The 22,093-nt window shown below is 40.4% G+C and overlaps 1 protein-coding gene across 1 annotated transcript in view; it reads left to right on the plus strand.

Annotated features, from left to right (window-relative positions):
- The window catches only part of ttc28 (tetratricopeptide repeat domain 28), a 58,296-nt gene that overhangs the window by 19,666 nt on the left and 16,537 nt on the right, over positions 1–22,093 (plus strand). The window contains exons 8-21 of the mRNA XM_088319787.1: positions 62–158; positions 893–1,089; positions 3,300–3,453; positions 3,531–3,702; positions 6,131–6,299; positions 6,385–6,545; positions 7,399–7,887; positions 8,923–9,115; positions 12,781–13,114; positions 16,620–16,729; positions 17,844–17,973; positions 18,106–18,327; positions 18,407–18,554; positions 19,228–19,363. Of these exons, the coding sequence (XP_088175913.1) occupies positions 62–158; positions 893–1,089; positions 3,300–3,453; positions 3,531–3,702; positions 6,131–6,299; positions 6,385–6,545; positions 7,399–7,887; positions 8,923–9,115; positions 12,781–13,114; positions 16,620–16,729; positions 17,844–17,973; positions 18,106–18,327; positions 18,407–18,554; positions 19,228–19,363 (2,712 nt within the window). The remainder of the gene's footprint in view (positions 1–61; positions 159–892; positions 1,090–3,299; positions 3,454–3,530; positions 3,703–6,130; positions 6,300–6,384; positions 6,546–7,398; positions 7,888–8,922; positions 9,116–12,780; positions 13,115–16,619; positions 16,730–17,843; positions 17,974–18,105; positions 18,328–18,406; positions 18,555–19,227; positions 19,364–22,093) is intronic.

Consider the following 22,093-nt stretch of genomic DNA (forward strand, 5'->3'; position numbering starts at 1 on the left):
CTTCTTCTAAATATCTTCATACGCTTTCGTTCAAAATGAGAGTTTTTAATGTGCTATTTAGGACCTGGAGGGAGCGCTGAGCTATCACCAACGTCAACTGGAGATCGCTGAGAAGCTGCAGGACACTGCTGCGAAAGGCCGAGCCTCCTCCAACCTGGGTTGGTTATTTGATGCTTCATTTTAAGGCAACCTTGTGATGTGAAGACTCCAAATATTCGCCGGGGATTGCGTTACACTCCAGTTCTTCTGTGTCTCGTTACTGCTGAACTCATCTTTTATTTAAAACAGTTTCAGTTTCTTAAGTCGCCTCAATCCAACAGTGCAAATAAATGTTAGACCATCAATAAAAGGCCCTAAGTCAGATTTATGTGAGACACTGACGAGCAGTGAGTTTTGTGTCTAGTGAGGCAAGGTCAGATCTATCTAAATCTAAATGTGTGTGTTTGTATGTGACTTAGGAGCTCTGAAACAAACGGCTGAATTGATTATCGTGAAAATGTACACTTTTGCCCTTTAGGCCTGCATACACCTTTTTTATACATTAACGTAAGACATTAAAACGTTTTTTTTCTATGCTGCAGTCTATACATAATTCTGTCTTGCATTGCCAATCAAATGATAAATAAGATGTAATTTCATTTATTTGACAATCTTGACTTTCTATTGACTTCATTCATTAGGGTAAACATTGTTTTCCATGCCAAAATTTATATACCGCTTTCTTTATCTGCCAATTAAATGATGAATAAGATGTATGTTCATTTATTTTGAAATCTGACTGCTTTACCAGACACAAACCTCACTGCACGTCACTGACAAGTACCTCCTTAGAAAAACACACTAGTGAACAACTAGTTGAGCAAACAAGCAAACAAGTTTTCATCCACCTCAGGCATCATCCACCAGATGCGAGGCGACTATGAGGAGGCATTGAAGCTCCACAAGGCTCACCTGGCCTGCGCCCAGGAGCTTGGTGATTACGCGGCTCAGGGGAGGGCCTACGGCAACATGGGCAATGCCTATCATGCTCTTGGCCTTTACGAGCAAGCTGTGGGCTTCCACCGCCAGGAACTGAACATCTCCCTGGAGGTAGGCCCTTCAAAGAGACCCTTTAGCAAAGAGCAGAGACTGACAACAAGAGTTGCAGGTTAACAGTGTTTGGCGCATTACTGTTAGTTACAGTTACTAGTTATTTTATTCAAAATGTAACAGTTACCCCCAGATTACTGACACCAAAAGGTAGCACGTTATTCTGAGAGTAACTAGTTACACATAACAGTATAAACTACCATAGAAGCAAACCATCTAAAACAGCTTTCAAATAGCCATATGATATAATACATAGACATAGAATGAAAAATGAAGACCAATCTGTGGAAGTAGTGAACCCGTCATATTTCTTGCCCAATCATGAGAGTTTGCAAAGGGATACTTTGCAGAGACACTCCATGTTCACTTTGTCTCTGGGCTTCAAACCAAAAGAAAATCTAATTTTCCAATTCTGGGTACTGCTTAGGACAGGGATGTCAAACTCAGTCTGGTTTTGGATTTGGAGCCAGTCTTTCTGTTCTTAGGCGGGCCGAATCGGTAAATAAAGTTCAACTTGAAGTGTTTAGTGCACCCTAGTGTTAATATTATACTTGATCATTTAGCCTATTTTAGTAGCCTTTCCTGCATATTATAATCATAGATGTCAAGCGATCTTTTTTAGGCATAACACATTTACTGAAAAACAATGAAAAAAATAGAGTTCATGTTTTGCGTTGAATGTGTATACTGGTTTCTTTTAATAGTTGAGTAAATGCAGCTCAGACCTGAACCAACTCACATCGCTACACAATCTCAAGTAGAGCTACAAAAATTATATAGTTTTTGCATATTTGTTGTATCGGTTTGAAATTAATAAAAAGGAAATACACAATAAAGGTTTTAGCAGTGCATGCCAATAGGATTAGATTACGTCAGATCAAAGTACTTGGATGGGCCTACTAAAGCTAAGAGTATATTTTTTACTGACCTCTAGCGGCCAGAGGAAGCATTTGGGTTGTATTTATTTTAAAAATCATAACTTTTGATAGAAGTAACCTAGAGTCTCGCATCTTTAATAACATCCTCAGAACTTTATGGTGGGCTGGAATAAATCATCACATTGTTTGACATGCCAGGTCTAAGATGTTTTCTTTTTTTCCAGGCATGGTGTATTGCCAAAATAGTTTTACAAATAAACAATTATAAACATACACTTTTACCATAAATTATTTATGTTCATCCCATTGTTTGAGTTGCTTTGTTTTTCCTGTTTAAGCCATGCCCCCTACCGACACAGTGCCTACCATTCACTACTGGTGACAGATTACGAAATATATGCATATAAGCTAAACCTCTGATTTGAGTATTTTTATTATTTTATAGTTGCAAATTTGGCTAAGCTGAAAATCTATACGGTAGGGAGAATATCTGCATTAGGAGACATTCAGTGTCCGCATACTCTGCACTACTATAACTGTATTCAGTTTGTACTTAGTAAGTCGATATAATCATGCCTTTCCGTTTGCACTGGCTATTACAGGGTTGTATTAGACAATATGTGTCATGGTTACTGATTTGGGGCATCTGCGGCTGCCCCGGTGGCGCCAACAGCCTTGGTCGCTGATTGGCTCCTTGCCACTTTTTAAGCCCCCTGGCTCCCTGTTTCCGGCGTCCGATCGTTGCAAACTGTTGCCTTCTGCTCAGTTAGCCTTCTCGTCCGACCCCGTTTTTGCTAAGCCTTATCCTGCCTGATCTTTGTTACCGACCCGTTTCCGGACCTGACTTTGCCCGTTCTGCCTACCTGTTACCTGATCTGTTTTGCCCCGTTACCTGCCAGCCTCCTGCTACCGACCTCGCTTACGAACTCGACACCGCCTTTGATCTCTAGCCCCGGCCAACAACTTGCTATTCCTCGCTCGACACGGAAGTGCCACTTCCGCGTTCCCGCCACCTGCTATCCGTGTTCGGCGATCCGCGGATCGTGGAAGCAAGCCTTTCTCTCCCTCTTTTATCAATAAAAACTGAGAAAATTGCTATTGGGTCCCACCTCCGTTCATGGTTTGTGACAATATGAGTGATTCAGAATTATTTAGCAGTCCGCTAACACCGCAATTCATCTTCTGCTTTTAATGAGTAGCGTATAAACGCTCCATATAGTAAGTCGAGTTACCAAATGTAATTAATCTCTTCTTACAGTACTCATTACAGAAAAAAAGTTATTGCGTTGCTGAAACACGTTCCTTTGTAACGCGTTCGTCCCAACACTGCAGGTAAACGACCGAGCTTCCCAAGCCTCCACCCACGGAAACCTGGCAGTGGCCTACCAGGCACTTGGTGCTCCAGACCGAGCCCTCCAACACTACCTACGCCACCTGAGTATCTCACGGGAGCTTCGGGACATTCAAAGCGAAGCGAGAGCTTTAGGCAAGCAGGACTATGAGTGTCAGATGTGAATAGAAATAACAGTTTTGAATTTCTATTAATATATTTTTATTTTTCAGCAAACCTGGGCAACTTCTACTGCTGCAGATGCGAATACAAGCTGGCGTTGCCGCATTACCAGCAGTATTTGCTCTTGGCTCCCGGCCTGCAGGATCTAGAGGGTGAGGGAAAAGTCTGCCACAACCTAGCCTACGCCCACTTCTGTCTAGGACAGTACCATGATGCTATCAGGTCAGAATTTTGATTTATTGGTCCAATAAAGGTTGTTGAAGTGTTTTGGATTTTTCAGTAGGAATGTGACTGTTGACCCATTTAGATCAAGCAATGTTTTTCCCATGGATAGATGTGGAAAAGTGTCTCGTAATGAAAGCAAGATATATATATATATATATCATATAGAGAAACTCCAGAGATTTTAAATTAACTTAAACATAATAAAATATTTTAAAGGCAATTATTGAATGTCATTATTTTCGGTAAACCTACGCTATGTAGCTGAAATGAATATTCAAATACAAATTGATAATTATAATTGTATCACATGTAATGGGGATCATTTAATGTATAAACTGCTAATTAATAAATGCATTATATAATATATATATATATATATATATATATATATATATATATATATATATATATATATATATATATATATATATATATGTAGGTACAACTATAAATGCATAAATACATCAATAAATAGTTAAATATATTGATATTTTTACTCATTTTAATAATTAATTATAGTTTTCCTAATACCCCCTTTTCAATTAGGGTGAGCAGCCCTTTACTATAGAAGATGTTATAATTCTTTATTTTTTTATTTAGATTTTATTTATTTTCTCATTTAAAAATAGATAAATAATCTGTAAAAACAACACATACATTTTCTACAGAAAGATAGTTATTTTATGTGTTTGTTTTTTAAACCCATTTTTATCACACAGTAATCATCTATTTTTGGCTGTATATGTTATATATAAAAAAATAATTAAGCGCACCGGACGAACTAAACTACAATGTTTTATAAAATGGAAAAAAATATTATTTAAAAAATCTGGGTGTATGATGTATGATGATTTCAATTTCCTCCAATTTTGTTTCCTGTTATTCCTTCTGTTTGGTGTTTGGTTATTGTTTGCCTGTTTGTGTCTTTAACCCACTTGAAATGGTGTGGAACCAAGATGCAGAAGCGATGATTAGTAGAATCAAACAGTAGTCCTTTATTAGGGCAGGGTTCGTTAAACAGAAAGCCAGCCAGTGAGGCAACAGTAACCAGAACACCAGAGGCAAACAAATGTTACCCAATAGACAAGTGGAGGTTTTGATGATCCAGTAAGTTGAAGCAGAGAAGTTGACAGTATAATACTTCATTCGGGAGGTCAGGCAGGTGTTTGTTATACTTAGTAAACTTGATGAGAAAGACAACAAACCAGCAAGGAATAAAGGGGAAGTTTAACTGAAAAAGGAAAGAGGAAGAGTTGTGATTGTAGGAAAAAACTCAGGAAAATCTAGAGAAATGACAATACTGTAAGGAGGAATATACAACCCAAAAGTGAGTGATCAAATAAGGTAAAAGCAAGCAAAAGAGAGAAAAAAAGAACATAAAAACAGAACTCAGAGTGTAGGATTGTGACCGATGGACAAAACATTGGAGCTATACTTAGCATTGTTTGACAAAGCCCAGTCAGTTCTCGCATCTGTGATTGGGTCAACACCTTCTACATAGGTGCAAGCCCATCCTCAAAACAATGGCTGACAGCTAATGAGTTCCACCCAAATGTGGACAGGATTATCAGGTACAACCCCCCAAAAAGTTCATTATATATTTTTCATACATGAAGCGCAGTGGACTATAATGTGCATGAATTTTTGGCTACAGTAAGAGCTACAAAACCACAACAAGAGCTAGAGCTACTGAGGAGCTACACTAACTGTTGGACTTCTTATACACTTACGGCATATATCGGGGCAATGATTGATCAGTCAATAAATGTCACTGACCATGATCACAAAACATTGTATGCAATGAGAATCTAGGTTGAGTAGTGGGGGTGTGAGCACTGACACTTTACCACTAGAACTTTAGTGGTATGGTTGACATATGAAAAGGCATTAGAGATTTTCCAATTATCATAATATTTTTACTGTGCCAGCGACACTGTTTTGCCCAATGCATTCTGATAAGTTGAACAATCTCTCCACTTTACCTGTGCATCAATAACTTCTCAGTTCAATCTGTATACATATGTAAAAGAGCTCGTGTAGTATTTTGTTGAAAGACTTTAAAAGTGTGTGATTGATATAAGCGCTAATGCCTTGTCGCATGTTATCTACCACCTACTAGTAAAGTGTTGACACTCTCACAGCTACTCCTCAGATTTGATTCCCCTTGAATACAGTGTTATGAAATTAAGGTCAGCGATGTTATCGATTTTATCACTTCTTGCTTAAATACAGCAAAACGCATACCTTATAAGTACTCTGTGCATTTCCAATGTTATCCGCTGTGTTCTATGGTATACAAGGCTGGGTTGTAAAATGCACTTATACATTTCTGCCCAAGTTTGGGTTTTTAGGTGCACCTTATAGTCTGAAAATACAGGACTTTAAAACCGTTCTGCATGTTTCCTTTTTTTATTTTCCCTCCTAGATACTACAAACAGGACCTGGCATTGGCCAAGGACCTTCAGGACAAGCTGGCCCAGGGAAAAGCCTATTGTAACCTGGGCCTGGCCCACAAAGCCTTGGGAGAGTTTAACAGAGCAGAAGAGTGTCAGAAACACTTTCTACAGGTTGCACGAGCTTTGGAAAACACACAAGTAGGTATCCATGTTGGAGTCGTCACAAAAAAACACAAACAGAAAACATAAAAAGCATCTATAGAACTCTTATGTGCGTTTGTAGGCAATCTTCAGGGCCTTGGGCAACCTCGGAGATCTCAGCGTTTGTCAGGATAATCTTCAGGGAGCTGCCAGCCTCTACCAGCAGCAGTTATCTTTAGCTCACAGGCTTCAGGATCATAAGAAGGAGGCAGATGCATACTCAGCTCTAGGATCAGTTTACAGGTGAGAAGTTAAATGAGAATGTTGTTTAGAAGGAGGGGGAAATGCGGTAAAAAAAAAGAAAAATGTATGTTTTCACTCCCCAAGAAATAATTGTATACGTAGCAGATTATTTGGTTAATTTTGAGTATTTGATTTCTTATTTTATAAGACATTTTAAAAATCACTCAAAATAAGATTACTCATTGCCATCCAACTTTTTACGCAGTTTTAATTCCATGTGCCATATAGTCCATATTATACGTAGGATCGGACCTAAAAAAATCCAGCCCGACCCGACCCAGCCCGCTGGTATAAAAGCCTGAACCAGCCCGAGCCTGACCAATTTATTTGAATTAAGGGAGTGAGCCTGAAGCAAACCCAAATTTTCATTCTTTATTCGTGAGGACTCGGGAGGAGAAAGGACGGGTGACTTTGGTCGACTCTGCCCCCCGCCGCACGCCAAGCGCACGCGCCAACAAGGGGACGTGCCGAGAAGTGTGTATCCTGCGCTGCGTGGATCCATCACAGAGAAAAGAAAACATAGAACAAATTACGGGGGGATAATTCAAAGAAAAGCAAAGTCAGCGAGAGAGAAGCTTGCCCCAGTCCAAACCCAAACATAATAATTGACATTTTAGGCATGACATAGCACTAATTCAAGACAGGTTCGGACTCATGGCTAACGTTTTACCAGTGCTTATAAATAAAAACATATGACAAAAGACTACATTTTGGGGCTCGGCCCATAAATTCCGGTGCACCTCAAAGTGCTTTAAATAGGTTTCTTAAAATTTCACGTATCTTCTTCTGAGAACTACTGCTACGTAAAACATTATACATCAAAAAACTAACTAATCTTCCGCACCTCTATCAGGTTGCTTGGCCAGCTGGAGACATCGTTGTCCTTCCACAGCCAAGAGTTAACCCTGCGTAAAGATCTACATGACCATCGAGGGGAGTGTCACGCTTTGGGCCACCTGGCTAGCGTACACATGGCTCGCAGAGACTACGACACAACTCTACAGTGCTACGAGGCTCAAATGGGCCTGGCGCGAAATCTGGCCGACGCCCGCCTGGAGGCCCAGGTCCACGGGAACGTGGGCATCACTAAGATGAACATGGGCCACTTTGAGGAAGCCATCGGCTTCTTGGAGCAGCAGCTCGCCACGCTGCAACAGTTGAGTTCCAGGGAGGCTATCCAGGATCGTGGGCGGGCTTACGGGAACTTAGCAGACTGTTATCAGACCCTGGGGGACTTTGAGGAGGCCATTCGGTGCTACGACAAGGCCTTGACGGTAGCTCAGAGTCTCAAGAGATTCCAGGACCAGGAAAAAGCTTACAGAGGACTTGGAAATGCACACAGGTACTTCACAAGTTAAAATGGCATTTTCGGGAAAACACTGCAATTTTTTTGTGAAAACACTGCAAAACTGACAGATTTTCCGGACTATAAAGCGCACCTCAAAACACCACATGGAGCAGAAATTTGAAGGTGCGCCTTGTAACCCGGTGTGCCTTGTATACCGCACAACAGGGAGGATAATGTTGGAAATGTATTTACGTTTTATAACCGTATTTGTGCAATGACTGATTACTTGAAAAACATCGGTCAGCGCCAACCAATATAGCCAGTATAGCAAATCATATCCAACGAGAATCGAACCCAGGTCGCGGCAGCCACTAGACCTCCAGGGTTACCGAAGACATACAAAAGGCTTTCAGTTTTATCTCATTATCACACTATTTGTACCTACGGTGGCAGAAACGAAATTTGGAGAATGGTAGAAACAGAAAGTCGTCCCGAAAGGTTTAAATAAACGCAAAGTCCGATTCATCACCAGATACACCAAAGAGATGTTTACCGTGTCGTGCTTTTTGGCATTTGCAACATTAGTAAAAACAGTTTGAAATCAAATGCCTTTTCACATGTCATCTGTATCACAGGTTGGACAGGTTTTGTCGCTCTCACCGCCACGACTCGCATTTGATTCCCGTGCCCGGTTTGTGTGTGTGTGCATGTGTGTGTGCGCGCACCGTTCATACACAAATAATTTGCGTTTACTGTATTTAACATAACATGAGGCTCACTTAAAAGGAGCTGACATTATTGTCCATCGTTTTGTTGCTACAGGTACCCATGAATCTCAAAAAGGCTAGGCAAAAAAGTGGGACGTAAAATGGTGCGTTTTGGTGTCTTTGAGTCTCCGTAGTTTGTATTCTTACTTTTGCTTTCTAGTACTCGTTCTCGGTTGCACTACTGCAATAAAGAGACATGTAGTGGTCAAATATTAGACAGTGTCCCTTTACAATCAGAACAACTGTACCTAAAATTAGATAAATATTCTGCATTTGGAGGGAAGGGGCATATCACTATTTTTTCCATGACTGTCTTTCCCAGGTCTGCAGGAAATCTGCAACAGGCTTTGGTGTGCTTGGAGAAGAGGCTGGTGGTGGCCCACGAGTTAGGCGGGGCAGCTAGTGGCAAGGCGCAAGCCTACGGAGAGCTGGGAACGCTACACAGCCAGTTAGGAAACTACGAACAGGCCTTGTCCTGCCTGGAGCACCAACTCAGCATTGCACGCTCAGCCGAGGTAAGTGGCGGTCCGTCTTTTTATTTTAAGGAATATCGATCTGGGTATACCTGTGTTTGATGAACAAGTGTTTTCAATCACAGCACCGCTTGATGATGAGAGTATACCAACTAATGACAATCAACTTGTATAACTTTAATGCAAAGTTCAGGACACTCAAGAATGGTGGTTCGCTGCCTATGTGCAAATTGTGATGATAATGATGATGATGAAGATAGCGGAGTGACTGTGCATCCACAAAACGTATGTAAATGTTTATGTATATATTTTGAGGTAATTGTTATATGTAAATGCACAGGAGCTTTAGCTATAAGACACAATTATTAAGGAAGTGGGTTAGGATCAAATAAGCATATGCTTCTTCCTATTCCTTTTCCAACATGTTACATTCACATTGCTTTTATTTTTTTGACTTATTGTTTTGTTTTATTTTTGTTTTCTCATGTTTGAAATAAGGTTTCATTAATTCATTCATTCAACTCATCATGCACATATGAATGAAACACATTTGTTTTGTCCTTCCATTGCAAGAAATATCATAAGAAATAAATATACCGGTATATTATATTGCCCCCTTAATCATCAAATATTTTTAAGTGTAGCTTTTCTTATTTTGGGATAATTTCCTGAGAAGGAAAGTAATTTTTTTTTAGATTAAGTGTTTGAGGACTATGTTACGAGTGACAAGATTGGATAGATTGAGAAATGAAATTGTGAGAGATAGAACTGGAGTAGTAGTGGAACTGAGCAAGCGTGTGGATAAGAGAGTACTCGGTTGGTTCGGACACATGGAGAGGATGGATGAGGAACGAATGTTAAAAAGGATCTACAGAGCAGAAGTAAATGGCAGGAGACCAAGGGGAAGACTGCGATTGACGTGGATGGATAGTGTTATGAGTGCTCTGGAGGAAAGAGGTCTAAATAAAAAGGAGGCTCGAGATCTTGTTGGTGATATGAATGAATGGAGAGGTGTTATAAAAGGATAGTGGGATGTTTAGACGCATTCTAAGGGATGGGCAGGACACCTGTATGATGCGGCAGGGGTAAACCAGTGAAAGCTGTCGGGCCCTGCTGTTGAACGGAAGAGTGTGTTGTGTCACCCTGACCCGAGTGACATGGCCGCTTTCTTGTGTCCCGTTTCATCAGGAGGGCTGAAAGCGTGACCAACTTAGGTGCCGAGGTGCCTTATTTGTTTGGGTGTTAGGGCATTTGGGTTTGCCATGGTCCAAAGCTTTTTGTGTGTTGTTTGCTACTTTTTCTTTTCTTTTTTTTCTTTTTTTTTGTATGTGTTTGTCTTGCTGTCGGTCACCCCTCGAGGGATATGACCAGGTTAGGTAGCTAGACAGATAGATAATTTCATATTATTTTTCTGTAATAATAACAAAAATCAGCTTTGAAAAAAAAGACCATCTAACTGTCTAGCTCAAGTTAGATTATTTTGCTAATTTTAAGGAAAAATATCCTTAATTTTTTCGCTGTATTTTAGGTTGTTTTAGTCATCATAAAATAAACCAGAATAGGTACAACTGCAAAATTGTCCGTCCTACCATACATATTAACTTTGAATTTTAAATCACTTCAGCCAGTAAAATGTATTAAATATCATTTAATTTTAATAATCTCTATAATATCTATAATAATTTTTAAAATATATAAGATTACAAATTAATATTGACTATTAAAATATTATATTAATATTTGCCACAACCAAAAATTTTGCTCATTTTGGGGATTTATTTTCTTGTTTTACTAGAAAAAAATTGTTGAATCAGAAAGAAGATCTCAAAAAGGAGCAAGCTTTTGGGCAATGTAGGAGTCATTTGGAATTTTTAAAATTATAAATATATTCACAATGTTTTTTGTTGCCATTTTCCACCACAAATGTTCTCTTTTCGTTTGTGCATGGCAAAATGTGATATCTGAACTTAGGCCAGTCTCCAACACTACCATAAACATATTTTCGCCTTTTTTTCTTAACATTCTCTTATTTTTCTCTTGAAGTATTTTTAATATTTGAGTATTTATCAAGTTATTTTCCCTAAATAATTTAAACCAGTGGTCCCCAGCCTTTTCTGTACCGCTGACCGGTTTAATGTCTGACAATAATAACAATAATAATACGCCTAAATCCACTGTGTAATCACTACACCACTACAGATGTCGATGACATAGAAAAAGGGATTAGATTTTATCTCATCATCACACTATTTTTACTCACAATACCATATTGTTGGATACAAGGGGCCTTGATGAAAGATCATTTATTGATATAAACACCGTGTAAATTTTATTTTTGTATTGTGTTGGTAGTTTACATAGTCAATAAACGTTTTTAACAATTACTTTTTAATTCAAGAAAGTGGTACCGTGAGTAAAATTAGTGTGATGATGAGATCAAATTGAATGCCTTTTCCTATGTCATCTACATTCCTAGTGGTCTTTTGATTAGGATTTGGCGCTCTCACCGCTGCACTCCGGATTCAATTCCAGTTGCGTCCAATATTGTGCAAATGTGGTCAGCAATATTTTACGACTGATCAATCATTCTTCAAATACCGCAATATACTATGGTAAAACCACGTGTTTACCGCGCACCCAAACTTTTTCTGCTGATGAAAAATTTTGCATTATACATTATACGGTACAGACGCTGCCCGACTTACGAACACGATAAGTTCCGGACAATCGTTCGTAAGTTGAATTTGTTCGTAAGTTGCTTCAGTGCTATATTTGGTATGGAATGTATGTTTAAGGTTTGAATAAGTTTGTTTAAGACTTGCATAAGTAACCTGTATTGTTTGTCACAGAAAAATGAAAGTTTAATAAAATAATATGCTCTATAACGTTACAAAGCAGGCTGAATGATAAAAAAAACAGTACTGAAAAACAAAGCTACATTAGGCGTTGACATTCTGTGGTCTGTGAAGCCTTTTGAGACTCCTTGTGTTTAAGGGCTATGCAAATAAACATGACTTGACTTGCCTATAAACGTAAATAAAGGTAAGTTTAACTTACTTTTAGAAAAGTTAGGCGACTTCCTCCTCCGTGGTAAAAAGTGGCTGAAAAAAAAGCGATCCAACCATTTTCTCAACCGCATCAAATTTTCTTATTGCACTTTCATTCACTTTTATCAAACGGCTCACCTCTTCTTTACACTTTACACCAACCATATTGAATGGATGCACAAGATATTAAACAATACAAATGTCAAAGTTCTTAGCATGCTAGAGATACAGTGCAGTGTGTTTACATTACATACGAACTAGGAAGTAGAAGCCGGATTTCTTCTTCGGGCTGGATGCTGGGTGACCTCTCACAGTGCCACTCGGCGGAAAGAAGCACTACAGCTGTCCTCTACTCGGAAAAAAGTGCACACAATATAAAATCTAGTAGCAATGTCCGGATATTTTTCCACATTCCGAAAAAAATGTTCGTATCTACCATTTTGCGTAAGTCGAATGGTCGTAACTAGGGGAGCGTCTGTATAAGTAAAAATAAGGTATTTTTTTAAGAAAAAAAATTTGCAGCCTGGTACCAGTCCGCGGCCTTTAATTCACACCAGAAACCTTTTCTTACACCTCAAAGGAAAACATGATTTGATGGTGGCTGGACGGTGTGAAGTCCGCTATCATTTCTAACCTCAACCTCAAACTTAATTTTTACAGGACAAATCCATGGAAGCTGAGGCCAGCGATATGCTTGGAGGAGTTTACCAGCTAATGGCTGACTATGAGACAGCGCAGCAATGGCACCAAAGAGCCCTGGACATGGCGGAACAGATGGGATGCGTGCGGAATCAAACCCGAGCCTACGGGAACCTGGGCGTGACGCACGAGGCTCTGGGCAACTACGAGAAGGCTTTGGCTTTTCAGGAGCAGCACCTTACCATGGCGGCACAGACCAACGATCCGGAGGCCAAAACTTTAGCTTACGGGAGCCTCGGGAGGATACATCATGCACTCAGCAACTACTCACAGGCTGTGATGTATTTGCAGGAAGGTGAACATTTTTAATGGATCTGTCAAGATAAATATACAGTAAAAAATAAATCCTTACCACATTGGCAATGAAGGAACATTGTGTATTGTTAAGTGCCACCTAGTGTTTAAATGAGCCTTGTTCATTAAGATAAATATTGATTAAAAATACATTGCAAAAATGCATTAACTGTTATATAAATGTACATTTTCTAAAAGAAACTCGTATTCTAGCTGCTTTTAGTACCCAAAAATAATAAAACCTCCTGAAAGACTAGGCAAAAGAAATGCATTACATTTAAGCACTCCTGGAATTATCATACTTATTCTGTTACAAATTGACCATGGCCCCTCATCAGAGAAGGGAAAATGTATGTGACCCTCACAGGAAAAAGTTAGGGGACCTTTGCACTAAAAGATACAGCAATGTCTAGTGGTCAAGTAGTACACACTGTGCCTTTAATCTTTTAATTTGAAGTGTAGTTGGGGGGGGGGTTGAGATAAACTTTTTGGCTTCCTAGAGAAGATGTAAAAATCAAGCTTAAAATAAACAAATTTGTCTTTTCTAGCAAATGGCAGATTATTTTCAAATATTTTCGACCAAGAGGAGAGAAAAACACCTACAATCAGCAATATTGTCTTCCAACCGTTACAATACATGTTTACCAATTGTAACATCGATCTATGTTTTTATTTTAGTGGGAAAAATGATCAAAATGGAAGAATACACTTATATCAAGCAAACAGTAAAATATAAGATTTTATTTTTTATTTAATATGTTCATGTCAGGACCAGAACAGAAACAGGACCCAATTGCGTAACGTTTACCACAAGTTTTTTTGAGGGAAGGAGGATTGGCTGCGCCCACGATCCGGTGTTCGCTGGACGCGGGAAGCAAGTTGCTCTTGTACTCGGATTGTGATCCGAACACGGAAGTGGATCTTTCATAGCGAGCGATGGCGGTGTCGGGTACGGAAAAACTGGTCGGTGGCTGGGACTGGGAGAGCAAAAAGTGGTCGGGGTCGGAAAAGAGTCGTAAGCCGGGATGGGAGAGTAGATGTAGTCGGGATCAAAAATGGGTCGTAAGCCGGGACGGGAGAGGAGACGTTGTCGTAGCCGGAGACAAACAGGAGAAAAAAACGGGACAGGCGAGAGTCAGGGTCGAAAAAGGCTTGCCTTGTATACACAGAGTTTCGCAGACGGACTGACAACAGGGGATTGACAGGACTGGGTAAAAGTAGGGACATGGAGCCGATCAGAGCCTAATAAGCGGGCACGGGTGATTCACATCGGTAATCGTGACAGTTCATTTTGTTTTGTTTCGCATTAACATACCCATACTAATGAATCCATTCCTATCCAACCACAAAAGTATAGTGGTCATAATTATTCTGTATATCAGTGACATGCGGTAAGGTTTGTGTCTGGTGAGGAAAAGTCTGATTTACAAATAAATGAATCTACATTTTATTAATTGTTTGATTAACAGAGTGATATATGAATTGTGGCATTGATTTTTTTTGTGCCGTACCTTAGGGCCCGGTCACACAGCCGTTTGCGGCTGAATCACGGCCAGAAATTTCTGCCTGTGAGGCGGACGCTATTGGACGCTTTGAGATCGCCATACAGACGAGATACAGCAGTGCTTAACACGCGGTTGGAAATTCACGCACGGTTGGCAGCGCGAAAAAGTTTTGCCCTGCTCAATACTTTAGAGCACGGGTACACAGCCTTTCACGAGCGTATCGAGGCTGAATCACGGCCAGAAATTTCTGGCCGTGAAGCAGACGCTGTTGGGCGCTGTTTGACGCTTTGAGACCGCCATATAGACGAGATACAGCAGTGCTTTACTCGCGGTCGGAAATTCACACGCGAAAAAGTTTGGAGCTGCTCAAAACTTTGAGCACGTGTTAACCGCGGGCGGCACACGAGGTAATGACGCGGAAATGACGCGGAACGACGTGCTCTGGCCGCGGCCAGGGCGTGGTTACACATGGGTAGGACGGGAAATTTCAGCGGGTAATCGTGGGTGGAGCATGGTAATAGCATGTTCTGCGCCTGTATCGCGGTGTTATTACGTGAAATTAGCGTGTTACGCGTGTGACGGTCAAACGCCTTTCTCCGCGTATATACAGCGCGATTTGCCGAGCACACGTCAGTTGTGCTCGAGACGTCAAGGGGTGGACATGGATCCCCGTCACCGTAGTGACCTCGTCTTAATCCATTTTTATTTCTTGACATTTATTTTCATTTCATAACAAGATAATAAAATCAAAATGAAAAACTATTACAATAATAACATATTGTCTTCTTCGGTGCCATAGCTTGAAATCTTGATCTTCACGGGACTGTGTCTTGAGCGGTTATGATTTCTACAGCCCGGTGTTATGCCGAGAAATGCATCCCTGCCGAGATTTGCATCCCCTCGCTACTACAACCTTTTTTACCTCGTTTTATCTCACTTTTATATCACTTTTAGGGAATGTAATGGCGAACATATAACCAAAACCACTTCGTCTTGCATTTGTTGGGAATGTAATACAACTTAAACCATTCCGTCTTTGTTTTTGTTGTGAACGTAATCGAACGGTAATGTACACCGTATATAAAATCCTCCCCCCCTCGCGTGAACGCGCATTCTGCTGCGCTTCCAACAAAAGCCATCGTATTCCATATAAAACGCTTATTAAAAAAATAAAGCGAGCTAATTATAACAATTGGGAGATCCTAGTCTATATAACGCGTTTATTTAAACAATAAAGTGCGATCGTATTCTACAAAATGCGTTTGTTAACGCGGATGAAAAAGTCACCAACATCAATGCACGCTTCCAACAAAAGCGATCGCAGCAGAATGCGCGTTCACGCGAGGGGGGGGGGGTTTGCGTAGGAGTCGGATTTGGGCACAACACCGGCTCGGGAGCTTTTATACCCGTGGTCCACACGAGAAAATGACGCGGAAATCAGGAAGCGGAACAGTCGCCGGCGTCTGTTTTGCGGGCATACCACCGATGAACAGCGGGTTGGCCAATTTTGCGCATTTTCCATCGCGGGCAACCACGGGCAAAAAACCCCGCAAAATTTTACCCGCGATACAGACGCAAACGGCTGTGTGACCGGGCCCTTACTTTATAAATGAGGTCTATGTGCTGCTCCTTTTGAAAAAAACCTTACTAGATAGATATGAAAAAAGTCTATGCAAAGAGAAAAAAAATACCGGATGGCTTCACTTGCTGTTAGCTTGCTAATCACTCATTTTATTGTCTGGGTCTTAGGGGGTGTGTCAAATAAGAGGAATTGGTCTGACTATCACCCTCTGCCACGAGGCAAGAGAATCACGTGCCTCACTTAATTTAAAAAAAGAAAATTGTAAAGTTAAATGAGAAAGAACTTTAACGCGGAATAAAAATAACCGTTCGATACAGCGATAATTGGATATTTTCATGATGAGGCACAGTCTCACCTGCCTCCCCTGACTACACGTCACTGGTGCAAATAATCCCAAAACCACCTTAAATTGATTTCAGGTCTACGCCTTGCTGAGCAGTTGGCTAAAAGAGAAGACGAGGCCAAGATACGCCATCGCCTAGGCTTGTCTTTGTGGGCTGATAAAAACCCGGAGGAGGCTCAGCATCAGGTCTGTTATTTATATACCCATGACCCCTTTGGCAGAAATTACTTATTTGATGTGTAGTCTTTCTCTTTTTTAGTAAAATTTAAAAATTGGCCTTTTCATTTGCTCACTTAAGGTATTTTTCTCTGATCTTAGTAAAACATACTTCTTAAAAGGAGCAGAATTATCTACCATCTTCCAGACAAGACATTTTTCATTTTTTCTTTCCAGTGGTTTAAAAAGTCTTTGAGATCAGCAAAATGGTCTTATCTAGAGAATGGTGGATTTTTTCGTTTAATTAAAAGTATTTTTTTCTCCAAATTTTTCTCATTTGAAGAAATATCTTATTATATTACCAAGAGTAGAAAAGATATATCACTGTAAATATGCAAAACAAGCCCCCCTTTGTAAGATCAGACATTTGTGCCTATTTTAAAGGGACGTTGCGTTTTAATTAACACCTCTTCAGGTAAAAAAACAAAACAAAAAACAATATTGATCTGAATGATAAGCAAAAATACACGAACTATTATTTTTTTTTAATTCTTGTAGGTCGCGAATGTTATATTAATTTATTTTACATAGTATAAGGCTCACCTACAGGAAGCTGACATTGTCTGCCAATCTTGCTGCTAGGGGTTCCCCCTAAAACCAAAAACCTTTGGAAAGGCTGGGCAAAATAATGAGAAAAAAATGGTGCGGATTGGTCACTTGAGTCTGCGTTGTTTGTATTCTTCATTGTGTTATTTAGCACTTGTTTTTCGTTGCACTACACAATAGAGCGACATTTAGTGGTCAAATATTTTCCGGTGTCCCTTTAAGGATGTTGTTACTTATTCTTTTACAGAAACAAGATAAAATATCCTAGAACAATTAAACACAAAATGAGCACAATTCTGCTAGTAATGTAAAAAAAATATTTCTAAAGACCAGCTCGGTGGGCTTAAGGTTGGGTGCCCGCCTCGTATTGGGTGGTCACAGGTTCAAGCCTCGGTACCCATTGCCTCCCTGCTTGGCCCCCGTCATTGGGGGTTGGATTTGGGGGTGCTTGGTCACTTATTGACTAAGAATCGCAAATCCCCCCTAAAAAAGGACTTATTCGTAAAACGGTTGGAACTGATGGTTCTGTATGTTTCAGCTTTACAGAGCATCAATTCTGTTTGAGACAATCCGCCATGAGATGCGACACAGCCCTGATTACAAGATCTCCCTCTTTGACTTGCAAACAGACTCCTACCAGGCACTCCAGAGTGTCCTTGTGAGCCTCGGTAGGAAATGATCTCCATAAAATGGCCCGACGTATCGTCAGTGTGGATTTAACTGACTTAGTTCAAGCCTTTCTGGCATTGGACACATTTATCTCAATCTGCACACATTTATCATTTGTTTTTCCTCCACAGGCCGTCACGAGGAGGCGCTAGCTATAGCGGAGCGAGGGCGAACGCGAGCATTTACCGATCTACTAGTGGAACGTCAAAAAGTACACAAGCATTCTGAAGATCAGTATGCCCAAGTCACAGTAGAGCACATCTTGCAGACGGTCAACTCCCAGAAGTCTATGGTGCTCTACTTTTCCCTGGCAGGAAGCTTCCTCTACAGTTGGCTGATTGCTCCAGGCTTGGGTAGTAGCATGCATTTTACCTCCTGCGCTCCTACTTTCTTTTTTAAAGTCTCAGCTAGAGTTTAATGCTTATTCCACAGGCATCGTCAAATTTAACCAGGCTTGTCTCGGGGCCGACGCGTTGGCGTTCCAAGATGGTTTGAGCTTGAAGAATGGTAGTTGGCTGTCTCTGGACCAGTACGTCTCCAATGCTTGGGAGGTCCTGGGAGTCGACGAAAACCTCAACAGGTGACACACTACATCAGGTGTCAAACGCGTTTTAGCTAGTAGGGGGCGACATGGCAGGGGAAAAAAAACTCCCCTTGTCGATTAAACAGAAAGAAAGGGAAAAGGAGAGAGAGAAGAAGAGAGAAACACAAGGAAATTGAAAGAGAAATAAACAAAGAATAGAGTGTGAGAGACAGGAAGAGAAAGAAACAGAGATAAATAAAGGGAAAGAAAAAGAAAGAAAGAGAAAGAAAGAGAGAGAGAGAGAGAGAGAAAAAGAAAGAAACAAAGAAAGAACGAGAGACACAGAATGAGAGAGAGAGATAAACCAAGATAAATATGGTGAAAGAGAGAAGGAAATAGAGAGACACAGAATGAGAGAAAGACCGAGAAAAATATAGAAAAAGAGAGCAAGAGAGAGAGAGAAATAGATAAAAAAGAAGAAAAAGTGAGAGAGAGAAAGAGAGTGAGGGGCATGAGAAAAAAGAGAAGAAAAAGAAAAACATAGAAAGAGTAAGAAAGTGAGAAAATAAGCAAGAGAAAGAAATAAAGAGAGAAAGACAAGAGTGAGAAAGAGTAAGAAAACGAAAGAAATCCTAGATAGAAAACAATCACAAACTATAAAGTACTATGAGCTGGGAATAATTTAGATGGAAATAATTGAAGAGGTTTCCTTGTTTGTCTTGTTGAACAGAAGCTGCGATAGCGTGAGCAGCACCAAGAGTGTTTCCTCAGGAAAGGACAGCTCTTATTCCCCTGCCTGCTCTCGGCGTATCAAACCTTCTCCCCTACGCGCTCTCTACGACTTGCTCATCGCGCCAATGGAAGCGGTATGTGAACTGAGTGTGATGAGAAATACATTTACATTCTGGGGTCACGTATGCGCAAAAAAAGTGTTATCTATCTTGAATCCTGTACTGCGAAATATAACAATACTTAGCCCATAGATTTGTTATTTTATCATTTGAAGTACTGTAAATTGCGGGTTAAAATACAATGTGTCCCATTTATTTCTTTTTCGTGACGGCACCGAGAAAAACAGCCAGCAGCTTTTTTCCACAATTCATGTATTCTAAATACAAAACACCGCGGTGGTGTCTGGAAACATTCATTATGGCCTCCTTCAAGATAGATAAATGAATGTTTTCGCCAACATTATTCATATACAGTAATACATAACAGGAGGTTTAACAGTACTTTACTGAATATTTACAACATACTCACGATATTTAAACTTTGTCTGTCACGAAGCGGAGCGGGAAACAGGAAAGGACCCATTCGCGTAGAGGAACTCACAATTTATTGAGGGAGGATGAGGAGGGCGCGCACACTAGATCCGGGGATCGATGGTCGCGGAGTGAATTAGAAATCCAAACAAAAGAAAAGTTGTCCAAAACGGATCAGACCAAAAACAAAAAGGATCAAACGCAGGCAGATTTACAGACTAGGCATTCCTCAGAATTAAACAGAACTTGCAGAAATCTCACCGAAGTCTCACCAAAGATTAACAGGTATAACAAGTATAACAAACGTTCCAGCAAAGTACAGTTGAAAGGGGCGCGTTTAAGTACCCACAGAAGCAATCAGTCAATGCGAGCCAGCCGGTGTCCATGGGGGGGGGGGCAATTGGGCGCCATGGCAACCGCGCAAGACATGACATTTTCACCCTCAAATCAAGTCCTCAATTTATACATCCAAAATTGACAGTAAAGAAAGTTATCCATCAAAAACACTACAGCGTTAATAACAGGTAGCTGAAGTTTCTTTTTATCCTTAAGGAATGATAACAAGTAAATGCCATTGGTCCATTATCGGGGCAACCACTACAGATAAGAACACAAAAAGACACGTCTGTGTTGCAATATGGCACTATTTTACACAGTATGGTTGCCTAGCGGCTAGAAATATAGGGTACACATTTCACGCGATGCAGCCCTCATTTGCGTTTTCTTTCGGCGCAGTATTAAATATGTGCTTGTCTTTGTAATTGCCATATTGAATGGTGGCATGATCTGAAAACACGGGATGTAAACAACCCGGAGCAGAACTGAAGATTACACCGTTGAAAACGGTGTCAGGTATGCAGGGGCACGGCGCCATTGGCTTTTTGGCGCCGGACCCTAAGTGTAAGGAATGGACGTGAATACGTTCATTTTAATGACTGTCTCGTACTAAGAAGAAAGATGAGTTTCGTTCTTAAATTTGAGCATGGGGCTTTTATTTACGTAAAATCTGGGTCTGGAATTTTTTTGTATTTTGTAATAATTATTTTAAGATTTTTTTCTTCTGTTTTTCAAAAAGGGAAATTGCTTTATCTAGCAAAAGGTGCATTGTTTTTCTCATTATGGTAGAAAAAATATTTAAACTGGCAAATAAAAAAATAATATGTATATATGAAATAAATCATATATACTGGACTGTCTCAGAAAATTAGAATATTGTGATAAAGTTCTTTATTTTCTGTAATGCAATTAAAAAAACAAAAATGTCATACATTCTGGATTCATTACACATCAACTGAACTATTTCAAGCCTTTTATTATTTGAATATTGCTGAATTTGGCTTACAGCTTAAGAAAACTCAAAAATCCTATCTCAAAATATTAGAATATCATGAAAAAGTATACAAGTAGGCTATTCAACTAATCACCTGAATCATCTAATTAACTCGAAACACCTTGCGAGGTTTCCTGAGCCTTAAAAACACTCAGCTTGGTTCAGTAAACTAAATCACAAGTATGGGGAAGACTGCTGTCCAGAGGACCATCATTGATACCCTCCATCAGGAGGGTAAGACACAAAAAGAAATTTCTCAAAGAGCAGGCTGTTCACAGAGTGCAGTTTCAAAGCATATCCACAAAAAGTCTGTTGGAAGGGAAAAATGTGGCCGGAAACGCTGCACAACCAAGAGAGATGACCGCAGCCTTAATAAAATTGTGAAGAAGAGCCGCTTCCAGAATTTGGGGGAGCTTCAAAGACAGTGGGCTGAAGCTGGAGTCCAGGAATCAAAAGCCACAGTTCACAGACGTGTCCGGGAAATGGGCTACAATAGCCGTATTCCCATGGTCAAGCCACTTCTGAACTCAAGACAACGGAAGAAGCGTCTGACTTGGGCTATGGAGAAGAAGCACTGGACAGTTGCAGAGTGGTCCAAAGTCCTCTTTTCAGACGAAAGCAAGTTTTGCATTTCATTTGGAAGTCAAGGCGCCAGAGTCTGGAGAAAGGCTGGAGAAGAGCAAAATCCAAGTTGCTTGAAATCCAGTGTGAAGTTCCCACAGTCAGCAATGGTTTGGGGAGCCATGTCAGCTGCTGGTGTTGGTCCACTGTGTTTCATCAAGTCCAGAGTAAATGCAACTGGCGTTAGAGCACTACATGCTTCCATCTGCCGAAAAGCTCTATGGAGATGAGGATTTCATTTTCCAGCATGATCTGGCACCTGCCCACAGTGCCAAAACCACCAGTAACTGGTGCACTGACCATGGCATCACTGTCCTTGATTGGCCTGCTAATTCCCCTGACCTGAACCCCATCGAGAATTTGTGGGGTATAGTTAAGAAGAA

The sequence above is a fragment of the Urocampus carinirostris genome, chromosome 16 (genome assembly GCF_059441175.1).
Source record: "Urocampus carinirostris isolate Australia breed hairy pipefish chromosome 16, RoL_Ucar_1.0, whole genome shotgun sequence".
Taxonomy (NCBI): domain Eukaryota; kingdom Metazoa; phylum Chordata; class Actinopteri; order Syngnathiformes; family Syngnathidae; genus Urocampus; species Urocampus carinirostris.